Source organism: Natator depressus, chromosome 17 (genome assembly GCF_965152275.1).
Source record: "Natator depressus isolate rNatDep1 chromosome 17, rNatDep2.hap1, whole genome shotgun sequence".
In the NCBI taxonomy this organism is placed as follows: Eukaryota; Metazoa; Chordata; order Testudines; family Cheloniidae; genus Natator; species Natator depressus.
Window position 1 is genome coordinate 544920 of NC_134250.1, and position 22490 is coordinate 567409.

General features: G+C 51.6%; 2 protein-coding genes across 6 annotated transcripts in view; one reads left to right on the forward strand and one right to left on the reverse strand.

The window, feature by feature from the left end:
* TLCD2 (TLC domain containing 2) lies at nt 1-8932 on the reverse strand. Its single transcript, XM_074974645.1, has 4 exons — nt 8718-8932; nt 8183-8265; nt 5571-5653; nt 1-1637 (listed from the first exon to the last, which is right to left on the reverse strand). Exons 1-4 carry the CDS (start codon nt 8897-8899, stop codon nt 1260-1262), a joined length of 726 nt encoding a protein of 241 aa, XP_074830746.1. The 5' UTR covers nt 8900-8932; the 3' UTR covers nt 1-1259.
* LOC142000402 (apoptosis-inducing factor 3-like) overlaps nt 7738-22490 on the forward strand; it is a 20881-nt gene continuing 6128 nt past the window's right edge. The window contains exons 1-7 of one of the 5 annotated variants that reach the window (XM_074974640.1): nt 7738-7873; nt 17058-17151; nt 17741-17850; nt 20369-20478; nt 21339-21383; nt 21481-21562; nt 21745-21857. In XM_074974640.1, the coding sequence (XP_074830741.1) occupies nt 17090-17151; nt 17741-17850; nt 20369-20478; nt 21339-21383; nt 21481-21562; nt 21745-21857 (522 nt within the window). In that variant the 5' untranslated portion in view covers nt 7738-7873; nt 17058-17089. Of the gene's footprint in view, nt 7874-7972; nt 8288-13580; nt 13722-14012; nt 14062-17057; nt 17152-17740; nt 17851-20368; nt 20479-21338; nt 21384-21478; nt 21563-21744; nt 21858-22490 lie in introns of those variants that run through there. The other 4 variants (XM_074974642.1, XM_074974641.1, XM_074974643.1 and 1 more) reach the window with 4 other exon arrangements.

Consider the following 22490-nt stretch of genomic DNA (forward strand, 5'->3'; position numbering starts at 1 on the left):
ACACACACCCCAACTTTTCTCTGAGGTTCAAGAAGTCCAAGTCACTTCTTTTGCCCACTTTCCTCCTGTTTGTCCTCATGGCTGAGGCAAAGGCTGCTCCAAGACAGGAGCACAGAATGGCACAGAAGTCCGTCCACAGATTGTTAATTGGGTTCACAATCTCCAGAGCCTGCTGGACTCTACTCCTTTTAGATGCCCAAGAGCCACATCTGCAAGACATCCACTTCCTCTCTGCAGCTGGTCAGAAGATTCCACACCATCCTCTTAGACACAGACACAGTGATTCAAGACTTAATTACTGCAACTTATTACATCTAGGAATGAAACTGAAAATTCTGATAGAGCTCCCTCAGCCTCACCCCTTTGCTCTGCACTAGCTCTCTTCCAAAAAGCATCCAATTAAAGCTTTCTGTCCTGATATTCAAACCCCCCCCACCATGGATTGGCTCAACCTACCCAAGAGTTCATCTCACTCCATTACCATGACCTCCCATCACAGCTATGTTCCTCTGGGACAATTAACGTGTCAGCCCCTAAGAGGCTCATAAGTGCAGAAGAGAACTATCACAAGGGTAGGAATTGGAAGGTGCCCCTCAGGCCTGCAAGAGATGAGACCACAGGCCTCACAGGTTAAGAGCCAAATGCAAACTGTAGCCGTTCAGCTTAGCCCTCCCTCCGAGATTTCACAAACTGTGGGGCTTGGGAGAAATTGTTCTGATACTTTTAACTCTTATGAATTATGGTGACATAGACCATGCAGGTACCTAGAGCCCATAGGATTTCCAACCCAGTGCGCAGAGACAAGGAACTAGAAAATCCTCTTAGCTTTTTGAAAGTTCACACATCACTACTGTAGGAAGGACAACCCTCTCCTCTCTCTTCTCATCTAGGCCACTGCCCCATGCTGCTGCAGGATCCTCTTCAGAGCTCCCTCAAGCAGCCACCTGTCAACCAATCATCCCATCAGAGGGTGCAGGGGGAAGACAAAGCCCTGAATTCTGGCCCGGAAAGGCCTTCCTTCCCTACAGTGTCCACTCGGTCTCCCCACAACTGTCAGGTGGTGTTCTAAAGCAACTGCAACCCCAGGAAAGCCCAAGAATCTCATCTAGAAAGGACCGTAATTGTCCACCATTCCTTCAAACAAGATAGTGACACGCTCCTGTCCACATCAGTGCTTACTCTCCGTTGGCTGCAGTCCCTCCTCTCTGTCCCCTGGGCTGCTGATTTCCTGGACAGCCTGCTGGGGGTTGGGGACAGGACTATTTCTCCTTCTCCCGCCATGCCTCCCGGCTGGACTTAAGGAAGTCACTGCGCAATAAGCGGTAGAAGAGGATGATGTTCATGGGTGTCATGATGGCCATGCCCACTGTGCCCACAGTATATGTTGCCAGTGGTATGTTTTCACGGTTTAGGACCAGCCAGCGTGTCATCCAGGCCAGCGTGGTGATGCGAAACACTACGTAGGTGCCCAGATTTATGATACTGTTGAGGCGGTAACAGGTGGTGTGCAGCAGGTTGGCCATTAGAAGGATCTGTCGCAGATGCAGGAAGATGGAGTTAATCTCTACAAGCAAAGCCACAAGAGCGAATCCAATATACTGATGAACCAGCACTGCCACGCTAAAGCAGATAATCACCTGAATATGAGAGAGAAGAAGGGGTTAGCCAACAGTCTGATCACCTGCCCCAGGGCAGGGAAATGGTGAAGTTCCCTGTCAGAAACTAGTTCTCGTCCACCACACTCAACAAAGTGGCACTGATGCCGACGAAAGAGGCAGCAGCTGCCATGCAGGACTACGCCCCCCGAAGTCTTTCTTGCCTGCTGGCAGGCCCGGTGCTTCCGCGGGCAAAGGGGTCATTTGCCTTTCCCAACTGTCTTCCAGGGGCCCCAAATCATTGTCAGAAAAGCCAAAACATGTACAAAGTTACCCACGGCTAAGCAGTGGAACAGCAGCAGTTTGGTGAGTCCTCATCCTTTGTATAAATCAGTGCAAAAGACTGAAACAGCAGCGAAATTTTACTTTTGTAAACTCTTAAAATCCAAGATTTGTCAAGGGTCTAACTAGCCCCTGGACTCCTGGAAGGTTTCTTGTTTTTAAAATAGAGACATCCAGGGACCCAAAATACCAACTGCCCCTGAATAAGGGACCCTACAACAGCCCTCCCTGCAGGGCTTAGAAGCTCTGTTTTCATGCTGTAAACCCTGCAGGACCCTGATCCCCATTACCTTTCCATCAAGTCAATAGCCTGCTGGTATCATCCCATCCCTTTGTATAGCGCCAGACAACCTCTTCTGATGTAAGCTGAACAAATGAATGAGGAAGGGCAAACTGAGGTGCTAGGCCCTCAATACGTAAGAGGAGAAAGGAACACCAGGAGCAGCTATTGCAGCCAGAGACCTAGCCCTGCATTTGTGGCCTGGGGAATGTCATTTGGGCCCCAAGTAGGGAAAGCTGGCCCCACTCCAACAGGAATTTCCTAGCACTCAGCAAACAGGAAAAACAGCTGAGCAGCAAGATGAGAAGGGAAAACTCATAGCCTAGGGTAACAGTTAGTGATCGAACTAAACAGCACACAGAGGAGCTCAGGGAGTTCCCCCCAATGACCGACTCACTCTCTCAAGGGATTAAGGAACTTTTGTGCACTCCGGACAGCCCTGCAGCCCCCTCACTGAAAAGTTACAGCCACTCAAGGAAGGAAATACCAGGCACAAGTCACACACAAAAAGAAAAGGGGTACTTGTGGCACCTTAGAGACTAACCAATTTATTTGAGCATAAGCTTTCGTGAGCTACAGCTCACTTCATCGGATGCATACTGTGGAAAGTGTAGAAGATCTTTTTATATACACACAAAGCATGAAAAAATACTTTTCATGCTTTGTGTGTATATAAAAAGATCTTCTACACTTTCCACAGTATGCATCCGATGAAGTGAGCTGTAGCTCACGAAAGCTTATGCTCAAATAAATTGGTTAGTCTCTAAGGTGCCACAAGTACCCCTTTTCTTTTTGCAAATACAGACTAACACGGCTGTTACTCTGAAACAAGTCACACACAGTGAGAGATGCCCAATAGAAAGGGCAAGACTGAGCACTGCACTCTTCCCCAGGGGACTGGGATGAGAAGTTGCAAGGGTGGAGAAGCAGGAAGGGTTTCATGTTCCCTGCTCCCTCCAGAGGTCATGGGGAAGAGAGATCTGTGTGCCTGAGAGAAAGAGTTAGGGCCCCTACCTATCATTTATTCCATCAATGCTGCCCTCTACACGGGCTCTTTAATGAGATTATTTGCTCCCTGCTGGTTAAGCTCCCTGGCTTGGCCTGAATTAGATGTATTATTGCAATGACCTTTTGACCCATCCAGCAGCAAGCCCAGATGACACAGCAGGCAGGGCCCATGCTGGAGCCTGAGAGAGGAGTAGGTCTAACCACTGCACCAAATCACGCTCGCTCTCTGGAGCGCCCCCAAGCTCCTCCCATAGGTCCTGTGCTGGAATCTTTCTCACATCTGCCTGCCACACCCTGCCCCCTACCAGATACTCCTACTTTTACCCTGCACCCATAGAGGGAAATGAAAAATGTTCATGAGCTGTTATTCAGCCCATTCCTCAGCACCCTCCCACTACAGTCAACAGGGACTGAGGCCCCAAACAGCCAGGCAGGCACCATGGTACAGTTACTGCCCAGGCCCTGGTTCACCCTCACTGGAGCTCCCCACTGCCCTCTGCATTTACCTCTGTTTTCTCTCCCCTACTGCTGGGTAAGAAGTGCAGATAGGGCTTAAATTCTCAGAGTATTTCCCAGAGTCCACCATGCCCCCTCTCCCCCCATTCTCCACAGGGGGCACCATGGGGCTAAGGGTTTCAGCTCCACAGGGGGTGCCCCGAAGCCCCACAACCCCCCTGAAACTGACTTGTGCCCCCCTCCCCCCCCAAAGGGCCACAGACCCCCCAGTTGAGAACCACAACAGCATCAAGCTGGAGTCACGGTTTGAAAATATTTATTAGAGCTCCACTCTGGACAGCTCCAGCTGAATTTAAGCCCCGAGTGCAGGTTTTATTGGCTCTTGTGTGTTCTGGGCACAGCCTGAGCCCATAGCCAGTGCAGGAAGGGACTGGTGGGGGTGAGATATTGGGGGACAGCTGATGAGGAGCAAGCAAGTTGTTTGGATTTTGTTCTGCAGTTCACATGCTGGAGTGTGTCAGCTCACACAGACCCCAAGCCCCTTTACTAAGTCGCCCGTGCCTAGGGAGATCAGTGCACTGAATGGAAAGAGCAGAGTCCCCCACACTGGGAACCTGAACTCACTCAGAGGTAAAGAAGTGAGATTCCAGGAAAGGTATGTGGAGGGAACTGGTTCAATGACCTCTCTTGGCAGAAATTCAAGTTGTGTGAAGCAGATATGAGATGGGATGGGCTGCCTCCCATCCTAGCAGAAAGCTCGGGTCACTGTTTGCGTAACACTGGATTTATTAGTTATGAAACAGCCTCAGCCTGGGAGTCTGCAATGAGAACAGGCTTCCAGCCTTCTACTTTCTCCACCCCATGACATCACCCTCGGCTCCTTCTGTGAGCAGAAGGGGCTGCTCCCCCGGCACTAGAGCACCCCCAGTTTTACCAGAGAGAGTGGGACTTGGGTGACAGTGATGCAGAATGTGCACAGATGACACAGGCTCATGCACACATCAAAATTAGCATCATCAGCTTTAGTACCAGGAGGGACTCATGGTAAGAAAAAATTACTGTCAATTGTCTCCCTCACTTTTGTTCTTCCTTCTCTTGCCTTCCCCCTTCCCTCCACTCCTCTCTGCCCCTTCCCCTCTCTTTCAAGAGAACACTTCATACTGGCAGTTGACTTTTGCTGTCCCCTTTTCCCTTGGACATTCTCCTCTCTGCTGATTAAGGACCTGAGGGGCACATTCTCCACCCCGCTTATTGGCTCTTTGATAGTTAATAGCTGGAGGAGTGAGACTGGCACATCCCTTTTTCTCCTCACTTCATCTCACTATTTCCTCTGTACCGCTACTGTCTGTCTCTCTCAGCCCTCTCAAGTTTATATGCCCCCCTTCTACCCTGCCCAACTCAGCAGAATGTGTGAGTGGGCACTGCATATTCTCTCACTTCCCCCATGCAGAGGTGGAGAGGGAATTCAGGGGCACATATTTTAGAATCTAATGGGGGCACCCCTCCTCCCCCATCCTGTTCCTCATGGCTGCCATTAGCCTGTTAACTCAGAGTGAGGAGAAGCCCTAGCCCAGGAGACAGCAATTGTAATTACCCTGATCATCTCCAGCCACAAGGATCCAGGAGTGTCATGCCTAGTTTCAAGATTAGTGAAACCAAATGCAGACATTTTGCACCAGATAGAACTAAAGTATTCCAGCAGAAGCAGAAGCTGAACACAGCTCCCTCCAGGCCTCGAGGACTGTCCACAAGAGGCCAATGGTGATCAGGCTCTGCCTCAGTGAACTGGTCAGATGTCCAGTCCCTGCCAGCCAACTGACTGACTTGTCTTCAGAATAATAAGGCCACGCATCCTGAACTCCTTCCCATAGTGACAAGTGGAGACTCACCACCGAGTGATGGAAAAGCAGCTCCCAGGACTGGTGAAGCTTCTGATTACACAACATATCCACAAAATCTTGGAGAAAATATCCTGCGAAAAAAGAGAGTTCCCATCAGCAGGAATCGCCACAGCAACTCAGTGCCACTTACCACTCCAGAGGAGAGAACTGGGTGTGAGCTCAGCGCAGGAGCCCTAGAAGGGTTGAGTGCTGAGATATCATGGTGATGAGCATGGTATAAAAACCCACACTAGAGCCAAAGAGCTCTGCACTTGAGGAGCTCTGGGGCCCTGCGTGAGCTCTGTGCTACCTTCAGGAGTGCTGGGACCACAGATCCCAGGATAAAGAAAAACTTATTTTGCATTTCAGGTACCTCCCATGATTCAAAGATGTTGGAAAGGAAGAGACCTACTTGATCATCCCGTTCATCTCCCTAGAAATGCATGATCGCTCCCTAACACACCTCTGCTAGTTTCTTAAAACTGGACTAGACGTGTTCACATATGTTTAATGGCTTTCCTAGCCTTAGTCTGCACTCTGCCAGGATCGTTCCTGGGAAAACCATTGGCCTCACCCTCCTCCCCACACAAACGCCAGACCCAGCAGCTGCACCTAGCATCCTTCTCTATTTCCTAGGCCATAGCTTCCATTGCCTGGCTGTCACAGTCCCTCCCTATCCTCAAGGGTTTATGAACAACCAGAAGTATATGACACACACTCTTGAGGAGTATGGTCAGTTTCAGTAGTACCTCCTGGAAGGGCTGGGGAGAGGAGACCCCAGGGTCCCATCCCAGCCTGGGTGTTTTTGGGGAGGAGTGTCCCAATGAATAACTTTTCATACAAGTAATTCTGCCCATCTGGAATGGCCAACCTTTGGGGGTAGGCAGAGGAGAACTATACACCCCAATACACAATCCCTCTCCACCCAGCAAGAGTTTGTTTCTACAAACTGCAGGGTTAACTTAGCAGGAGAAGACAGGGGACCCGTAGCCACTTGAAAGTCTGCTGGGTCCCCGTTCGACTTTAAAGACCACCTCCCATTAGAAAGTGTGAGTGGAATCTGAGCGTAGAGCCTCAACACACTAAGACCCTGCAGGCCTTGCCACCAAGCTTGCAGCCCAGGAACCTCGGCCTGGAAGTCAAGGGCACTTTGACACTTCACCCACTCCAAAAACATCAGACACAGAAATACTGAGCAAGCTGCAACCTCAATCTTCTCCACCCTCACACAAGGTTTGTGTTAGCTTCCTTTGTGGATGAAGAAATGACCGAGAGGTGAAGTGACTCCAAGGCCAAAGAGAGAGTCCAAAAGTCCAGGATCAGAAACAAGTTCTGTGCTCAGTGCCCCTTTCGCCATACACACACAGTGCATGCAACATCAGTTCAAAGTTGCCCCAGCTCCCCACAGTCTGAAAACACAGACAGCAACAGCCCTGGTGTGACCTTACAACCTAGGAGGGCATCAAAGCTGCCCTCCCACTCTCTCCCCACATTTACTACAGGCAGCCCTTTCCTCAATGAAAGCCCACAGCTGATGGAAGTGCTGAACAACTCCCCACACCTGGCCACTACCCTCATATAAAGAAGGGCAGCAATCAGGATTGAGGCTTCTTGCCTAGAGTCTCTACCCAGTCTGGAATCAGTAACTTTTGTCTCTAGTTCTTTAAGATGCAATGCTTTGGTAGTAGCTATTCAGACAAGTGCTCTGGATCTTGTAGTTAGCATCCGTTCCGCAGGCAAAGCTGCCGCTACCTAACCACATGGGGGAGGGAACAACAGGGATGGATCGGCAGAAGGAACTCACTGTCCCTGCTGAGAATGGGGCAATTGTTGGCTTAGGGAGATCATATGCCTAGAGCAAGAAAGAGACATCACCAGACCAGGGTGGCCCAGTACAAGGCAAGTCTGCGTTTACTTTTTTGTTCTCAGAGATTCAGGGGCTGTTGGGATCTCACCAGTGAAAAGAAAACCAGATCAGTTACAAGTCAGAGAACACTGGACCTGAGGACAAAGGAGGAACTTTCAGGCCAAACAATCACAACTTCTTACAGTGGGAAACAAAGGACTGTAAAGAGACATTCTCTGTTCGCAGCTCCTGCCTGCACACCCCAGCAAGAATTGCTTTGGGCCAGTCCAAGGGATTTTGCCCTCCAAGGAACAAAGGTCTATCCAGACAATTAAAGCCTGTACACAAACTTGCAGCCAGGGCTGGCCTTCCTCAAGACCCCCAGTTCCTGCAGCAGCCTGGACACAACCTGCTCTGGGGCCATGTTCCAGCGCAGGGTGGGGACTCGCTTGGAATCAGCTTTCAGGTTGGTACCCAGGACCCCTGTTTTGCTGTGGGGCCACTCGGCCAGCCCCCTCCCCCAGAAACGGTCTTCAGATTCCCGTCCAGCCGGCGAGACTTGCCTTGTTCCAGCCCAGGCGCCCTCCACAGTGGTCCCAGCACCCCCACGCCGCACCAGGAAGCGCGGAAAGTCTCCCTGGGCCAGGGTATTGCCCCAGCCGGTAGAAAGGAGAGCCCCCAAAACCCACCGCAGAGGGTGAGCGGGGCTGCCACACGCTGCCCTAGCCTAGCCCAGAGCCAGGCCAGGTGCGGGATGCTGCGGGGACTCGCTCACCTATGGACACCGAGACCACGCAGTGCGCGGCCCGGGAGTGAGTTCCGATCAGGTCCTCCGCCATCTGCGGGTGGAGATAGAACCTGCCGGGGAAGAGAGCGCAGGGTAAGAGCCGAGCCGAGCCGAGCCCCTCACCCCGGCCCCGCGGGCCCTCACCCCGGCAGCGCCCCCACCCCCCGCGGGCCCTCACCCCGGCAGCGCCCCCACCCCCCGCGGGCCCCCGCGCCCCGCCCCTCACCCCGGCCCCGCGGGCCCGCACCCCCCGCCCCTCACCCCGGCCCCGCGGGCCCGCACCCCCCGGCCCCGCGGCCCCTCACCCCGGCAGCGCCCCGGCCCCGCGGCCCCTCACCCCGGCAGCGCCCCGGCCCCGCGGCCCCCGCCCCTCACCCCGGCAGCGCCCCGGCCCCGCACCCCCCGCCCCTCACCCCGGCAGCGCCCCGGCCCCGGCCCCGCACCCCGGCAGCGCCCCGGCCCCGCACCCCGGCAGCGCCCCGGCCCCGCACCCCGGCAGCGCCCCGGCCCCGCGGCCCCTCACCCCAGCAGCGCCCCGGCGCCGCTCAGCAGGCTGTGCGCGAACGAGGTCCAGATGTTTCGCCACTTCCAGCGGTTGCGGAGCGCGGGGCGGGGCGGGGGCACCAGCCGCTCCAGCCCGCGGTTCAGCAGCCGGAACGCCGCGAAGGAGCCGCCGATGAGCAGGAGCCCCGGGCTCGGCCCCATGGGGGCAGCAGCCGGGCTCGCCCGAGCCGGCGAGGCTAGTGCGGGCCCGGGCTCGGGATCCCTGCCGGGGCTACGTCTCCTTCCCCGCGCTGGGACGCGCCCGGCCGCGGGCAGCGGCGGCTTCGAGCCTTGTGTAACTTTCTTGTAACCACCCAACAAACTCCCGGTCCCGCGGCCTCCCATTGGCCCGGAGCGGCCCCGCCCCTCCACGCGCCACGCAGGCCCCGCCCCAGGGTGTGCCCGGGCCGCGCCCCGGGGCGGGGCTGGGCACCGCGGGGCCTCTCCCGCCCGCCCTGAAAGCGCGCGGCGAGCGCGGCCCGGCGCAGGGCCCGGCCTCGGAGCGGCTCCAGGCGGCATCGCGGGAAGGGGGGCGCCAGCCCAGGGGCCGTGCTGAAATTCCTACTCGCTGTGACGCCCCGGGGAGGGGAGACCCGAGAGCCTGTCCCCCGAGCCGGGAGGGGGAGGTGAGACCTCTGCCCGGGAATGTGGACAGAGGCAGGCAGGCAGGCAGGCGGGAGGGAGGGGTTGGTTTCATTTTGGGGCTGGTTGGGGGTCTGAGCTCCCTGCCCCCCCAGAAGGACTTGACTGAGGGGTCCTGGGTGTACCCACAAGCTCTGTTTTGGACTGTGTTCCTGTTGTCCAATAAACCTTCTGTTTTACTGGCTGGCTGAGAGTCTCAGTGAATCCCAGGAAGAGGGGTGCAGGGCCTGGACTCCCCCACACTCCGTGACACTCATGTCTCCTCCGGCTATGCCCAGGGACAGACCAGAAGCGGGGCCTGTGGTGGTAGGCGCCTGGCCCCGGGGGATTGCTTAGGGAGTCTCCCAGCGTCCACACAGGGAGCGCAGAAGGGCTCTAACACACACACACGCACATTTTATTGACATTTGCAGTGTTGCCAACTCAGCACTTTCTTATGAACCTCCTACTCCCTAGTATTTTTCTTATAGCTCTAGTGCCTGCAGCCAAATGAGTCAATGAGAACTTAAACTTTCCCATACATACACTGTGGTTCTAGCCCTCATAGGCATGGGGAAATAAACTGAAAACATGACTTACAAAACCAACATTTTTATTTTAGAAAACCTCACAAGTTTTAAGACAAGCTTATGATGTTTGGGGGCCTGGCTTATTTTTTTTTCCACACTTAGGATTGGCAATACCATAGGGATTGGGAGGACCAGCCGGGGGCACAGTCAGAGTTAGGATTCCATTGTAGCAGGTGGTCTACAAACACTTAGACACAATTCCCAAAGAGCTTTATGAGCTAGGAAGAAAGAGAAACTAGCAAGAGTATCTGACGTTGAAGGGCTCTTTAGCTATGTACAGTTACAATGAAGTACTTTCATTTAATCTGTCAGCCTGCTCCATTGGCCCTTAGGACAGCTCTAACACCCACACCAACGTATAAAAGTAGATTAGAAGAGAGGCCTTGGGGTAGCAGCCTAGTATATTCTGAGTCACATCTCCGTACTCAGAGTAACAGCCGTGTTAGTCTGTATTCGCAAAAAGAAAAGGAGTACTTGTGGCACCTTAGAGACTAACCAATTTATTTGAGCATAAGCTTCCGTGAGCTACAGCTCACTTCATCCGATGAAGTGAGCTGTAGCTCACGAAAGCTTATGCTCAAATAAATTGGTTAGTCTCTAAGGTGCCACAAGTACTCCTTTTCTACCTCCGTACTCGTGCTTGTGGACAGGGGAAACATTCCATGGCTGGCAGCTTCCTCCATATATTACTGCCTTCTTTTAGTATATTAATAGAAATACAAGGCACTGGAAGCATTCGTCCATGTTTGGCTAAACTCTGTTACATGTTGAAGTGAGACTTGGGGGTAAGTCACCTTTTCTGGAAAGAGACGTGGGACGATATGATTAGATAGGGAAACTTTGTGCTGTTCCAGGTATGGACTGAGGACCCTAGCACATATCTACCTGGAGTGCACCAGGTTGCAGCCCCTTTTCTGTCTCCTCCAGAACCTTCTCCTCAGGTTCTGGCTGCACTTTTCCCTGCATCTCCTGATTTGTGCACTCTCTGTCCATGTGCTTGGAGTTGGAATAATAGTAAGTTGCTTCCATATGGAGAATTCCCATCCTTCCTTGTCCTAGTTAAGGACCCTTTTTCTTTCCTTACCATAACCAGTACTCCTCTTCCATCTTCCCCAGTATCCAAGAGAGGTAGCAAGCAGATCTGACATGTCTTCCTCACTGGAATGCCACATTATCTACACTCAAACTGTATCAAATGACTAATTCTACTGAGGTTGATAATAGCTTTGGGTCTGGAAGGCCCATGCCTTTTTCCTTGTGGGAAGTCACTGCTGCAGAATAATCATTGATACTTAAATGGACACATCCTGCAGTAAAATTGCTTCACACCTGGGATCATAGCCAAAGGGAAGAGCCCCAAAGCTGTTTTTGTTGGCACTGTGAGAAATAACCTCACACCTATATCCATCTCCTGGGCTTATATAGTCTGTGGACCAGGATCATTAGTTAGAGCAGATGTGGAATTTGTCTTGGAACTCTTGAGACCAAAAGAAATTTGTACTTAAAGTTTTGCACATGACTGTGCGTTTGCTCTCTCCATGGTAAAATTAGTGATTGTTCACAAATAGAAAATATGGGGCCAGATCCTCTGGTCCAGCCAAGCTGAGCTCAGTTTAGGATAGAAGTAGGGAAGGCCCAAAATGACTTTAAAGTGGGTGCTAGTTTGGTCCCTGGTGTAAAGTAGAGCAGAGTGTAGGTATGCTGGAAGGGCATAACAAGTGGGGTCCCGCAGGGATCAGTTCTGGGTCCGGTTGTGTTCAATATCCTCATCAATGATTTAGAGAATGACATAGAGAGTACACTTATAAAGTTTGTGGATGAAGCCAAACTGGGAGGGGTTGCAAGTGCTTTGGAGGATAGGATTAAAATTCAAAATGATCTGGACAAACTAGAGAAATGGTGTGAAGTAAATAGGATGAATGCAAAATACTTCACTTAGGAAGGAACAATCAGTTGCACCCATACAAAATGGGAAATGACTGCCTAGGGAGGAGTACTGCAGAAAGGAAGCTGGGGATCATAGTGGATCACAAGCTAAATATGAGTCAACAGTGTAATGCTGTTGCAAAAAAACAAACATCATTCTGGGATGTATTAGCAGGAGCGTTGTAAGCAAGACATGAGAAGCAATTCTTCTGCTCTGATTAGGCCTCAACTGGAGTATTGTGTCCAGTTCTGGGCACCACATTTCAGGAAAGATGTGGACAAATTGGAGAAAGTCCAGGGAAGAGCAACAAAAATTATTAAAGGTCTAGAAAACATGAGCTATGAGGGAAGATTGAAAAAATTGGGTTTGTTCAGTCTGGAAAAGAGAAGACTGAGGGGGACATGATAACAGTTTTAAAGTACATAAAAGGTTGTTACAAGGAGGAGGGAGAAAAATTGTTCCCGTTAACCTCTGAGGACAGGACAAGAAGAAACGGGCTTAAATTGCAGCAAGGGCAGTTTAGGTTGGACATTTGGAAAAACTTCCTGTCAGGGTGGTTAAGCTCTGGAATAAATTGCCTAGGGAGGTTGTGGAATCTCCATCATTGGGAATTTTCAAGAGCAGGCTGGACAAACACCTGTCAGGGATGGTCTAAATAATACTTAGTCCTGCCATGAGTGCAGGGGACTACACTAGACAACCTCTCAAGGTCCTTTCCAGTCCTGTGATTCTATGCTCAGCTGCCCAGAGCCTCCAGATGCCAGCAGAGGATCAGATGGAGGCCACAGTGTAGCAGACATCCTTCCCTTTTTCCTGCTAATGCCCCTACACTGGTGGGCGAGGGATGTGATTGGGTGTAGGTGGAAAGTGGGCCCTGTAGGGCCTAGTATCTGGGTAGTGGTTATCAGAAACATTCCGCTGGAAACTTTGGGTTTTGAAAGTTAAAGGCTTGGGGACACATTGCCTCTCTTTCTGAGCCAAATAGTTTTCTACTCCCCCTCCACAGAGGCTAACTGCTACACCAATGTCAAAGGAGAACGCAGCCTGGCCTGCAGCTGGCATGGTGGGGTATGTGGTATGTTGGTGCCCAAACTCTCCCTCAGCTCTTCATTGAACACCAGTCACCTGGAGCCAGGGGTCTCATCCAGTCAGAGGCAGCATTTGGTACCTAGTGCTTGCTGGTCAGAGGTGCTGAACACCTGAGACTCTCACTGCATTCAAGGGGAGCTCGCAGAGGCTCAGCACTTCTGGAAAATCGGACTGCATGGTTATAGGTGCCATACAAATACCTCAGATACCAACAGCTTGTCAAGCAAAGTCCTGGGTAATACAGTATACCGTGCTGGGTCTTTGCAAAGGCTCAGAAAGAGGCTAACGTGACCCCAAGAGATGGAGAGAAATTGCATTTGCACAGTCTTGTTTTCTGAACTATTTTGCAGATGATGAAATATCAAGATTTTATACCACACCCCCGGCACAGCTAGCCGATAAGCCTTCGTACTTCAGTCAGCACTTTTCATCTTCAAGTAAATTAATTTAATCAGCAACAGAAGCAGAATAATTATAGAAATTGCACTTGAACTCTTGCTCAGTCATTCCCCCTCATTATCCATTAAAGCAATGATACACTCCCCTTCCCAAAGGGGGAGGAGCATAACGCCTCGTTGCCAGGATACAGACATCTTGTGACTGACAGGGATATTGTGTAACTTGTTGAGGGCAGCAATCCAGATGTGCATTCGCTGCAGGAGACAGGGACAGACTTGTCTCTCTTGACACACACCAGGTGCAATACAGGAGGTTTCAATTTCCTAATTCTGGTGAGGAAAAACACTTCGGAGCTCATGTGAGTATTTATGATGCCTTTCTGCAGGGTAAATGGAAATGATAATGACATCCGTGTGGGGTGGGTGCTCCATGGCCAGGCTTTTGAGGTAGAAGTCTCAGGAGTTAAATTGTTGTTCCTGTAAGAGCTAGTTGCACCTTTTTGTGGTGAATCAATCTGCTTCTGTTTATGTTTCATCTCCCTTGATGCACCAACCACAGACCTCACTTTGAAGCAGCTTCACTGCCTACTCCAGGGACTACTCACCGGAGGAAAAAAATTGATTTAATTCCACAGGTCTCTGCTATCTGCTCCCTGTCTCTAGTTTACGGATTACCAAGACAGCATCAAAACTAAACAGGCAAGGCTCCTAAGTACTGCTGAGCAAAAAATTTTGACCAAAACTTTTTTTTAACTGAAAAATGCATATTTGGGTTGACTGAAACATTTTACAAGTTTCTGCAAGTTGTGCCAAATTGTTTTGGCCCCCCAAAAGTCCAAACGTCTCCATTCTACATTTTCAAAATGAAACTTTTCTTTTCCCTATTCAAAATGACTTTTTGTTTTGAATTTTGCTTCAATTGCATTCTAAAAAGTAAAAAAAACAAAACATGAAACTAAACAAAATGAGTCATTGAACCAGAATTAAATGTTCAACTTTTTTTGTTTCAATGAAAAATGCTTGTTTTGGACCAACCCAAATGACATTTCATATCAATGTTTCAGGTCAGCTACAACTGAAAAATCAGTTATTCTCCCAACGCTACTCCTAGGTTCCTTTCAGGCTATAAGCCCTGTTTGGTTATATTGTTCGCAGGCAAGGTCACGGTTAGCACTAAACAACTAATACGTGTCACAGGTGCAACACTTCCATTTAGACCAACTACTGCAGAAATCTTGGTTTCGTGGTGATTGTGCTGTAATCACCTGCCCTTTTGTGCTCCCTGCTTCCTCTCCTTCACAGTCGCAGATAGAATTGTGTCTCGTTTATGGAGGAGGTGGGCACGTCTGATGTCCTCTTCCAAGCCAAAACTCAGAACCAGTACTTCATCTTCATCCTCATCCTCCTTCACCTACCAGCTACCTTTGCCACAGTCACCTCTTCTTGAAACCGTGTCCTCCTCTGGCTTCCCTGACTCTGCCCTCTCTTGGTCACTCTTTCAGTGTGTCCTTCAGAGGATCCTCCTCATCTACCTGCCGACTTGCTGTGGGACCTCCACAAGGCTGCATCCTTGGACCCCTTCTCTACCTTATTTCCCTCTACACATTAAGCCCATCTGCAAACAAATTCAACTATCATGTCTATGCTGACAACTCACAGCTAACTCTCTACTCCCAAGCTGTCTCCTTCTGTTCAAACTAAAATCTCCACCTGTCTCGCTGACAGCTCCTTGCAGATGTCTGGCCATCATCTCAAACTCAACTTGGCTAAACCAGAGTGCCTAATCTTTCCCCCACCTGAACTTTTCAAGCAGCCACCGCTACCTCCTTGTTTGATCACTCTGGACAACCTGGAAGCTAAATTTTATAAGTCCATATTCCCCTGCTTCTCCCAGACTTTTGGAATCTTCCTTGAATGTTCTATAGTCCACCGGCTCCCTACCATCCATGCACTCCAGATCTGGTTGCCTCCTTTCCTCCTTCCAGCAGCCAGAAGGCGAGGATATGGCATACCACCCTACGTTCAGTCTAAAATATGTGGGAAAACTTCCACAAAGAAGCATTTAATAAGACAACGATTGCTGTTATACAGTAGATCATGCAATGAAAATTAATTTTCTGGATATTTTTCTATGACCCTCCAACCAGCACAGAATTTCCAGTTTGCTAAAGGCCTGAGGGGGGCCTTGTGACAAATTTTAGTTTCCATTTGCCACAGAATTCAGTGGGCTGTGACACAGACTACATGGAGCCCTCATCATACCCCCTGCAAACAACTGAGTAAATAGAGAAATTCCAGCATCAGTCTGTACCACATGATTAAGACAGAAGGATGTGCAGGAGCAGACTAGCTAATTCTGGATTTGCTGGCCCACTGCCATCCAGCAGCTAACATGAGGGCTTTCAGCCTGCTGGGGTAACACAGGGAGCATTCCCACTGCAATGGCTTGCAGAGCCAGCTACATCCTGGCTGCAAATGTGATTAGCTGCCCTACCCCATTCAGTGAATCAGCGAAGCCCAGACAAGCTGCAGTAGCTTGGTTTGCTATGTGCTCTCCCTGCGGCTGGTGCAAATTGTAGAAAATTACCCAAGGGAATAGACAGGTGAAAGGGCTATCATGGACACAAGGCATGCTGGGGGCTGCTAGGCTTAAGAAGGGTGTATCTGGACCCCAGCCAGAGAAGCATTTCTGAGGGTCCTAGGCCTTGCAAGTGTGAGTGACCAAAACTGAGCAAGTCAGGCTGAGTGTCCTGGAAGCAAGGCACACACAGAGCAGCCGCTGCTGCAGAGAGTTTCTTACCTGGAGAGCTTGTTTGCAGCAAAGGGCAGCATCAGATGCTTCCTGCTGGCTGAACGAATGACGCTGTGTCTGGTGGGCTAGGGGAGGGGATGAGTCCCCCTGCCCTGTTGCTCCTAGGCCCTCATTCCCATCACCCAGCAGCAGAGCCCCACCCTGCCCTGCCCACAGAGGCCTGGCTTTCTCCCAGTTCCCAGGTACCCACCCCTCTATCTGTACTATTACCTCAGGCTGTGAGCCAGGCCCCAGCCCTGCCCCGCCCATCAGGCCTGAGGCACTGGCCTTTCTCACCCACGCACTCATCCCAACTGCCTCTGCCATGAAGCTTTCTGGGCCCCAGAGTTGGGGGCCTGCCTGCTCTGGGCCCAGAGTTGGGGGGCCTGCCTGCTCTGGGCCCAGAGTTGGGGGGCCTGCCTGCTCCAGGCTGTCGAGCCAAGTCACTCCTGCACAGAATGGCTGTGCCTGCAGTTCTGGCCCCTCTGTTTCCAGAGGAGGCCATGCCTTGGGGCAGGGCCAGGGAGCAGGGTGATTTGCTGAGCACTGGCTTTAGGAGCCCCTCTGTGGGGTTCTGGTGCATTTTGGTGGGCGAAGGTGTAACAGAGGGGGGAAGGGGAACAGGGCCTGGCTGCCAGCCCAAAGGGCCTGGGGCCGCAGTTGTGGTGTCACACTCCCACGGTGCACCATCAGGCTGAGACAGGTCTGCAATCTGCCCGGCAGCCTAGGTCACACTGGGGCCTGTGTCCTCATGCTGAGGTGCATTGTCACATGGTGATGAGATCATTACACAGATGTCCCGTCAACAACTCTGAGAGCAAAACAACCGAGCAGCAGCCTTCCCAGAATGCTCTGCTGCAGCACCCCATTCCCCATCCCTAACTCCTCTATGCTCTGTCTTCAGCCAGCCAGCCGCTGAGACGGGCACCCACAAGCATGGACACTGAAGACAGCATCACGGAGCAGGTCTGCCAGGAGTCAGAGGTCCAGGATGGCGAGTGAGTGTCAGATCATGGCAGGTTGGGGGTAACGTGAAAGGCCAGTTCCCATCACCTGCACTTGCTGACAGACCTGACCCAGGCCCTCTCCAGCTGAACTCAGCCCAACCTCTGTGTGACACCCAGTAAACCCCCCAGCCGCACCCGCATCCCCTGCTGGCACCCTGCATTAGCACATGGGGAGAGCAGGTCCTGCGTCAGCAAAGCGGGCCAAAGAGGTGGGTGTGCTGGGGGCTTCTGTTCCTGTTCTGCGCCTCAGCAACAAGGCTTCATTTAAGAGGTGGCTTGGCTGGGATTCCTGTGAACCAAGGAGGAGGAGGCAGGTGAGGAAGAAGCCAGCTCCGCAAAAGCCCACTGAGAGAGGCTGTAGGGGGCCTGGAGCCAAAGAAACACCGGCCCCATTGCCGTGGTTACTGGAGGCTCTTGTGGGACAAGCGAGGAGTCAGGTATGGCAGCCTTCTCCTCCAGCTGCCCCCGGGAGGCCTGATTCTGATCCCACTGCTCCCTGTGGTGGCCCCACCATCCAGGCATTGCCTCCACCATCCAGGGGCCAAGGCTCGCCATGTCGGCTTGTGCTTGTCTCCTGCAGGCTGCGAGAAGTGGAGGTTGCAGGCCACAAGGTGTTGCTGGTGAGGAGTAAGATGGAGTTCAGTGCTGTGGGGAGCAAGTGCACACATGCAGGAGCCTCTCTCAGCAAAGGTAAGACCCGGCGGGTATCCCCAGCTGCCAGGCAAAGCTCAGGCCATGGGCAAACGCAAGGTAGAGGCGAAGGTGTCAAAGGAGACACTGTGCAGAGGACGGGCAGCATCCTTCCAGGAGCTGCTGCTTTTCTAATGCTTCCGCCTAGCAGCCTAGCTTCTCATTCCCTTTCTCACTGCACCTGCTTTCTCCTCTCTGCGCGAAAGGGCAAGGGAAGCCCATGCTGTCACCCCCAAGTCAGGGACAGCCCAGCCCCACAGTGGGAAATGAACCAGGATTCACCGGCTTTTCAGGGGGCTGTCTCAGCATGGTGCCATTGGCCTTGTCTCAAGTCACTGCTCTGGCCAAGCGCCCCCTGCTGGACGCTCACCAGACTGTTGTGTTTGGCTCCCTCCCCACACATACCAGGGTGCTTTACAGCAGGGGTTCGCACAAGAAATTTTTTGGTGGCCTCAGAGTGCGGCCACCGACTATTGCTGGTGGCCGCTCTGACAATTTTTCCTAAAATACTCAATTAACTTTAGGAAAAACAAATAAATATGTCCAAATCAATGTAATTTATTTATGTAGGGTTTTTTGCAGACTTGATAATAAAAATAATGTACCATTTTCTTTAAACAGAACAGAAACAAATAATGTGTTTTGCACGTTCTTGTCCCTTTCTGTTGTTGTTTCTTTTGCTTGTTGTGGTTGCTTATTTTTTTAAGACTTGCTAGGTAGTATGTCTGTTTCTGTGAAAAGTGATATTAGTATTTTGTTAATATCACTTTTCACATCAAGAGACTTGCTAGCTAGCAGGGAGGCAGTGAAAAGTGATATTAACAAACATACAAATATCACTTTTCACAACAGACTTACTCAGCCCTGGCAAGCTGGGCGACAAATTAACCCCTGGATGGGAAGGTTGGTTGGGAGGCAGTTGGGGGTCGGGGGCGATGAGGGGGGGTGGGACTGGGGACCAGAGCCCTTCAGCTCCGCAGCCAGGGACTGGAGCTAGGGGATGCAGTGGGGGCCAGAGGTCTGTTGGGGGGGGGGGGGAGGTGAGCTTGGGGCTGGCAGTCACTGCCGCATGGCTGGGGGCTGGATCGCGTGGCCCCACGGCTGAAGTCTGAAACCCTGCAGCTGGGGGTCAGAGCCCACTGCTGCACGGCCACAGCCTGGGGCCAGACGAGGCAGCAGGTTGGGGGGGGTGAGTCTGGAGCCAGGGTCAGGGCTCAAAGCCCGTGGCCACGGGATGGAGCCTGCCACCACATAGCTGAAGCCTGTTGCCCATCACCTCAGATCTAAGCCCAAGCCCCATTGCCTGCCTGCTCCTCCAGCATTTGTGGCTCCAGAGGGGTACAGGGCCCACCCCTGCTTGCAGCCCTGGGGGAGGGGCCACTGCTTTGCCCCCCTCATCACCACGCAGGAGGCCATGGCTGCACAAAGAGCCCCTGTGGCCACATTTGAGAAACACTGCTTTAAAGCCTCCCTTCTTCTGAGTAGGCTGCAGCACTGGCTCTGTTTGGCCTCTTGGGGTTGCTTCCTGGGCACAGACTGTGATACCCCTTCATGGACGTGGGACCTCATGCCTGGCTACCCTAGCCTCCCAGGACCCCCTTTTTTCAAGAGCTCCCACCTTGTGGGCACTTGGGTTCACAGCTTACCCTTTTAGAGACATGTGCCAATGGACTCAAACAGATACCTTGTGCACAGGGATTTTTGAAAACAATCACTCTTTACTAAGCTAAACAGTGACACCAGCATGCCATATCCTGCCTCAGTTTCCTCACCACTCTCAAGCATTCTTTGGGAACTGGGTAGTCTCCTAAGGAGTCCAGGGTCTCTCCTCTCTCCATTCCCTCCTGCACATGGCTTCTCCTCCAGAACATAGTCAGTCTCCCTCCCTCTCTACCCCACAAGCAGTGGCTTTCAACACCCTGAAATGTGAGAGGCCCTTCTTTTTATAACTTTCCCCTTTGTCAGCTGACCTCCAATCAGCTTGAATTCTGCTCTACCAGGTGATCAGTTGCCTTGTTACCAGCCCACCAGGCAAACTGGTTCTTCTGGGCAGTAGTCAGCTCACTGACCTAGGGGGCCTTCACTTGAATAGAAGGCCTAACGGTTTAACAACCCACCATTGTTAGTCCTGGGTCATCACCTCTGGAAATTTCAGCCCAAGATGGAGGTAAAAAGACAGCAGAGGAACCAGATCAGCCTTGCACTCCAAATGGAGTTTGCAGTTTAGTCTAGATACATGTAGAGTCCATAATATCAACCAGAATTCATAAGTTGTACACAGGATTCCCCAAATGATCTCACCCCATATAGTACTTCTCAAGGATAGTGAAGAGGTACACAGTGCTGCTTCACAACACCTAATGAAGTGGGCAAGAATCCTGAACCCAGTTTGCAGAAGTGAACAACTTACCCATGGTGCATCACATTACAGTCCAAGCTGGGAATAGACTCCAGGAGTCCTGACAACAAGTTCTGTTCTACTCACTAGACAACACTTTCCTTGGTGTGTGACTTGCAGGAGTCTTGGCGGGTAACAGACTGCGCTGTCCCTGGCATGGTGCCTGCTTCAATATCAGAACTGGAGACATTGAGGAGTACCCAACTCTGGACTGTCTTCCCTGCTTTAAGGTGACATTATCCTTGTTACTTTCCATTCTACATCTCAGCTTGTTCTGTCTACTCTGTATTTGCTCCCCTTTTTGCCTCATCCATTCCAGTACCTGCCACTTTACATCCAGCCTGGGCCCTGGCCTCACCAGCAATTCTGTGGAAGTGTTCGAATTCTCTTCACTGGCCACCACTCTCCACAGTGGTTACTGAAGTACTGGTTTTCGGGACCATATGGCTCTAGGACCTAAATACCTTTTCAGAAGCCTTGTTAGGCCCCTTGCCCCACATTGATGAGTAGAGCTTTTGAAAGGAAGGATTTTCACAACTCTCTGAAAACAAATCATGTAATACTTCTGTAAGTGCTAGCAGGGTCTGTTTGAGCTGCTTTGGCATTGAAAGGTGCCTAAAAGTCACTCTGAACTTGTCAGATGGAGCATGGTATTCAGTGGGCTTGGGTGATCAGCTGGACAGAAGCATCCAAATGTGACCTGCCCAAACCCACCTTCAGCAGAGGGGCACTAGCGCTCCTCACTCTTCTAAAGAGTGAGACACGAGACCGTCCAGCACGCTTTCTTTTCCCCTTAGGGCTGCTCTAGCTTTTTGCCTTTGAGAGACTCCTTAGGCTGAAGGCCCTGGGTTGCTTCTTTGGCATCAGGTTGCCTTATTAGTTCCACATGCTCATTGTGCCTTCATTGAAGACCATCCCACCTCCAGTGCCCACCCTCCTCCTCCTCAGTGCCGCTTGGCCCCAGAGGAACACAGGCTTTGGTAGCAGCCATCTCTTGCAGGACACACACACTCCAAAGCAAAGGCTCCTCAGTAAATTCCCAGCAGCCTCAGCTGTGCACTGAAATCCCACTCTTCTTCCGTCTTTGCAGGTGCGAGTGGAAGACGGGAAGGTATTTATTACTGCAAAAAAAAAGGTACTGACCTCACCTGCTCTCACTGCGTAACCACAGCAAAGGTGGTCCAGGGACCAGTTGCCATTGTTTGAATAATTTATTCTTTTCTTTCTACCAGGACCTTGAAAGTGACCGAAGGCTGAAGGCCATGAGTGAGCGATGCAGGAGCAATGAGAACACAATGCTGCTCCTGGGTGGAGGTCAGTGAATCAGAAGACAAAGTCTGAACACAAGCACGTGTGCTTTGGTCATGTAGCTTGTATGTCAGCCCTTCGGGCACATGCTGGGTCTGCTGGGCTCTTCTCCAGGGGTGCCAGGAGCGTTCCTCCTGCGTGGCTAGTAAGTCGTGCCAGAATGGGTGAGACTCGTGTTTCTCTCACAGGTACAGCTGCACTGGTCTGTGCAGAAACACTTCGTCAGGAAGGCTTTACAGGCAGGATCATCATGGTAACCAAAGAAAAGCATGTCCCATATGACAGGACCCAACTAAGCAAGGTTTGTGCGTGGCCAGAGCTTCTCTTAAGAACTGTGATTGAGGGATGGACTGGGGAGGGCGGGGGGAAGGACAGGAATTAGTAAAAGCTTCAGTCAGTGAACCACAGTCAGAGCTCCAGCTGCTTCAGCGCAGCCCAGTTACCCAGGGCTGTGAGCAGAGCCTGGCTCTAGGGAGGTTACATTGTTCAGCAAGTTTCAGAGTAGCAGCCATGTTAGCTGTATCTGCAAAAAGAAAAGGAGGACTTGTGGCTCCTTAGAGACTAACACATTTATTTGAGCATAAGCTTTCATGAGCTACAGCATCCGATCAAGTGAGCTGTAGCTCACGAAAGCTTATGCTCAAATAAATTTGTTAGTCTCTAAGGAGCCACAAGCACTCCTTTTCTCATTGTCCAGCAAATCATAGAATATCAGGGTTGGAAGGGCCCTCAGGAGGTCATCTAGTCCCACCCCCTGCTCAAAGCAGGACCAATCCCCAATTTTTGCCCCAGATCCCTAAATGGCTCCCTCAAGGATTGAACTCACAACCCTGGGTTTAGCAGGCCAAAGCTCAAACCACTGAGCTATCCCTCCCACCCAACTGTCCCTACCCACTCCCTACAGTGCCTCCTCGTGGGACAGGCTTGGCCAGAA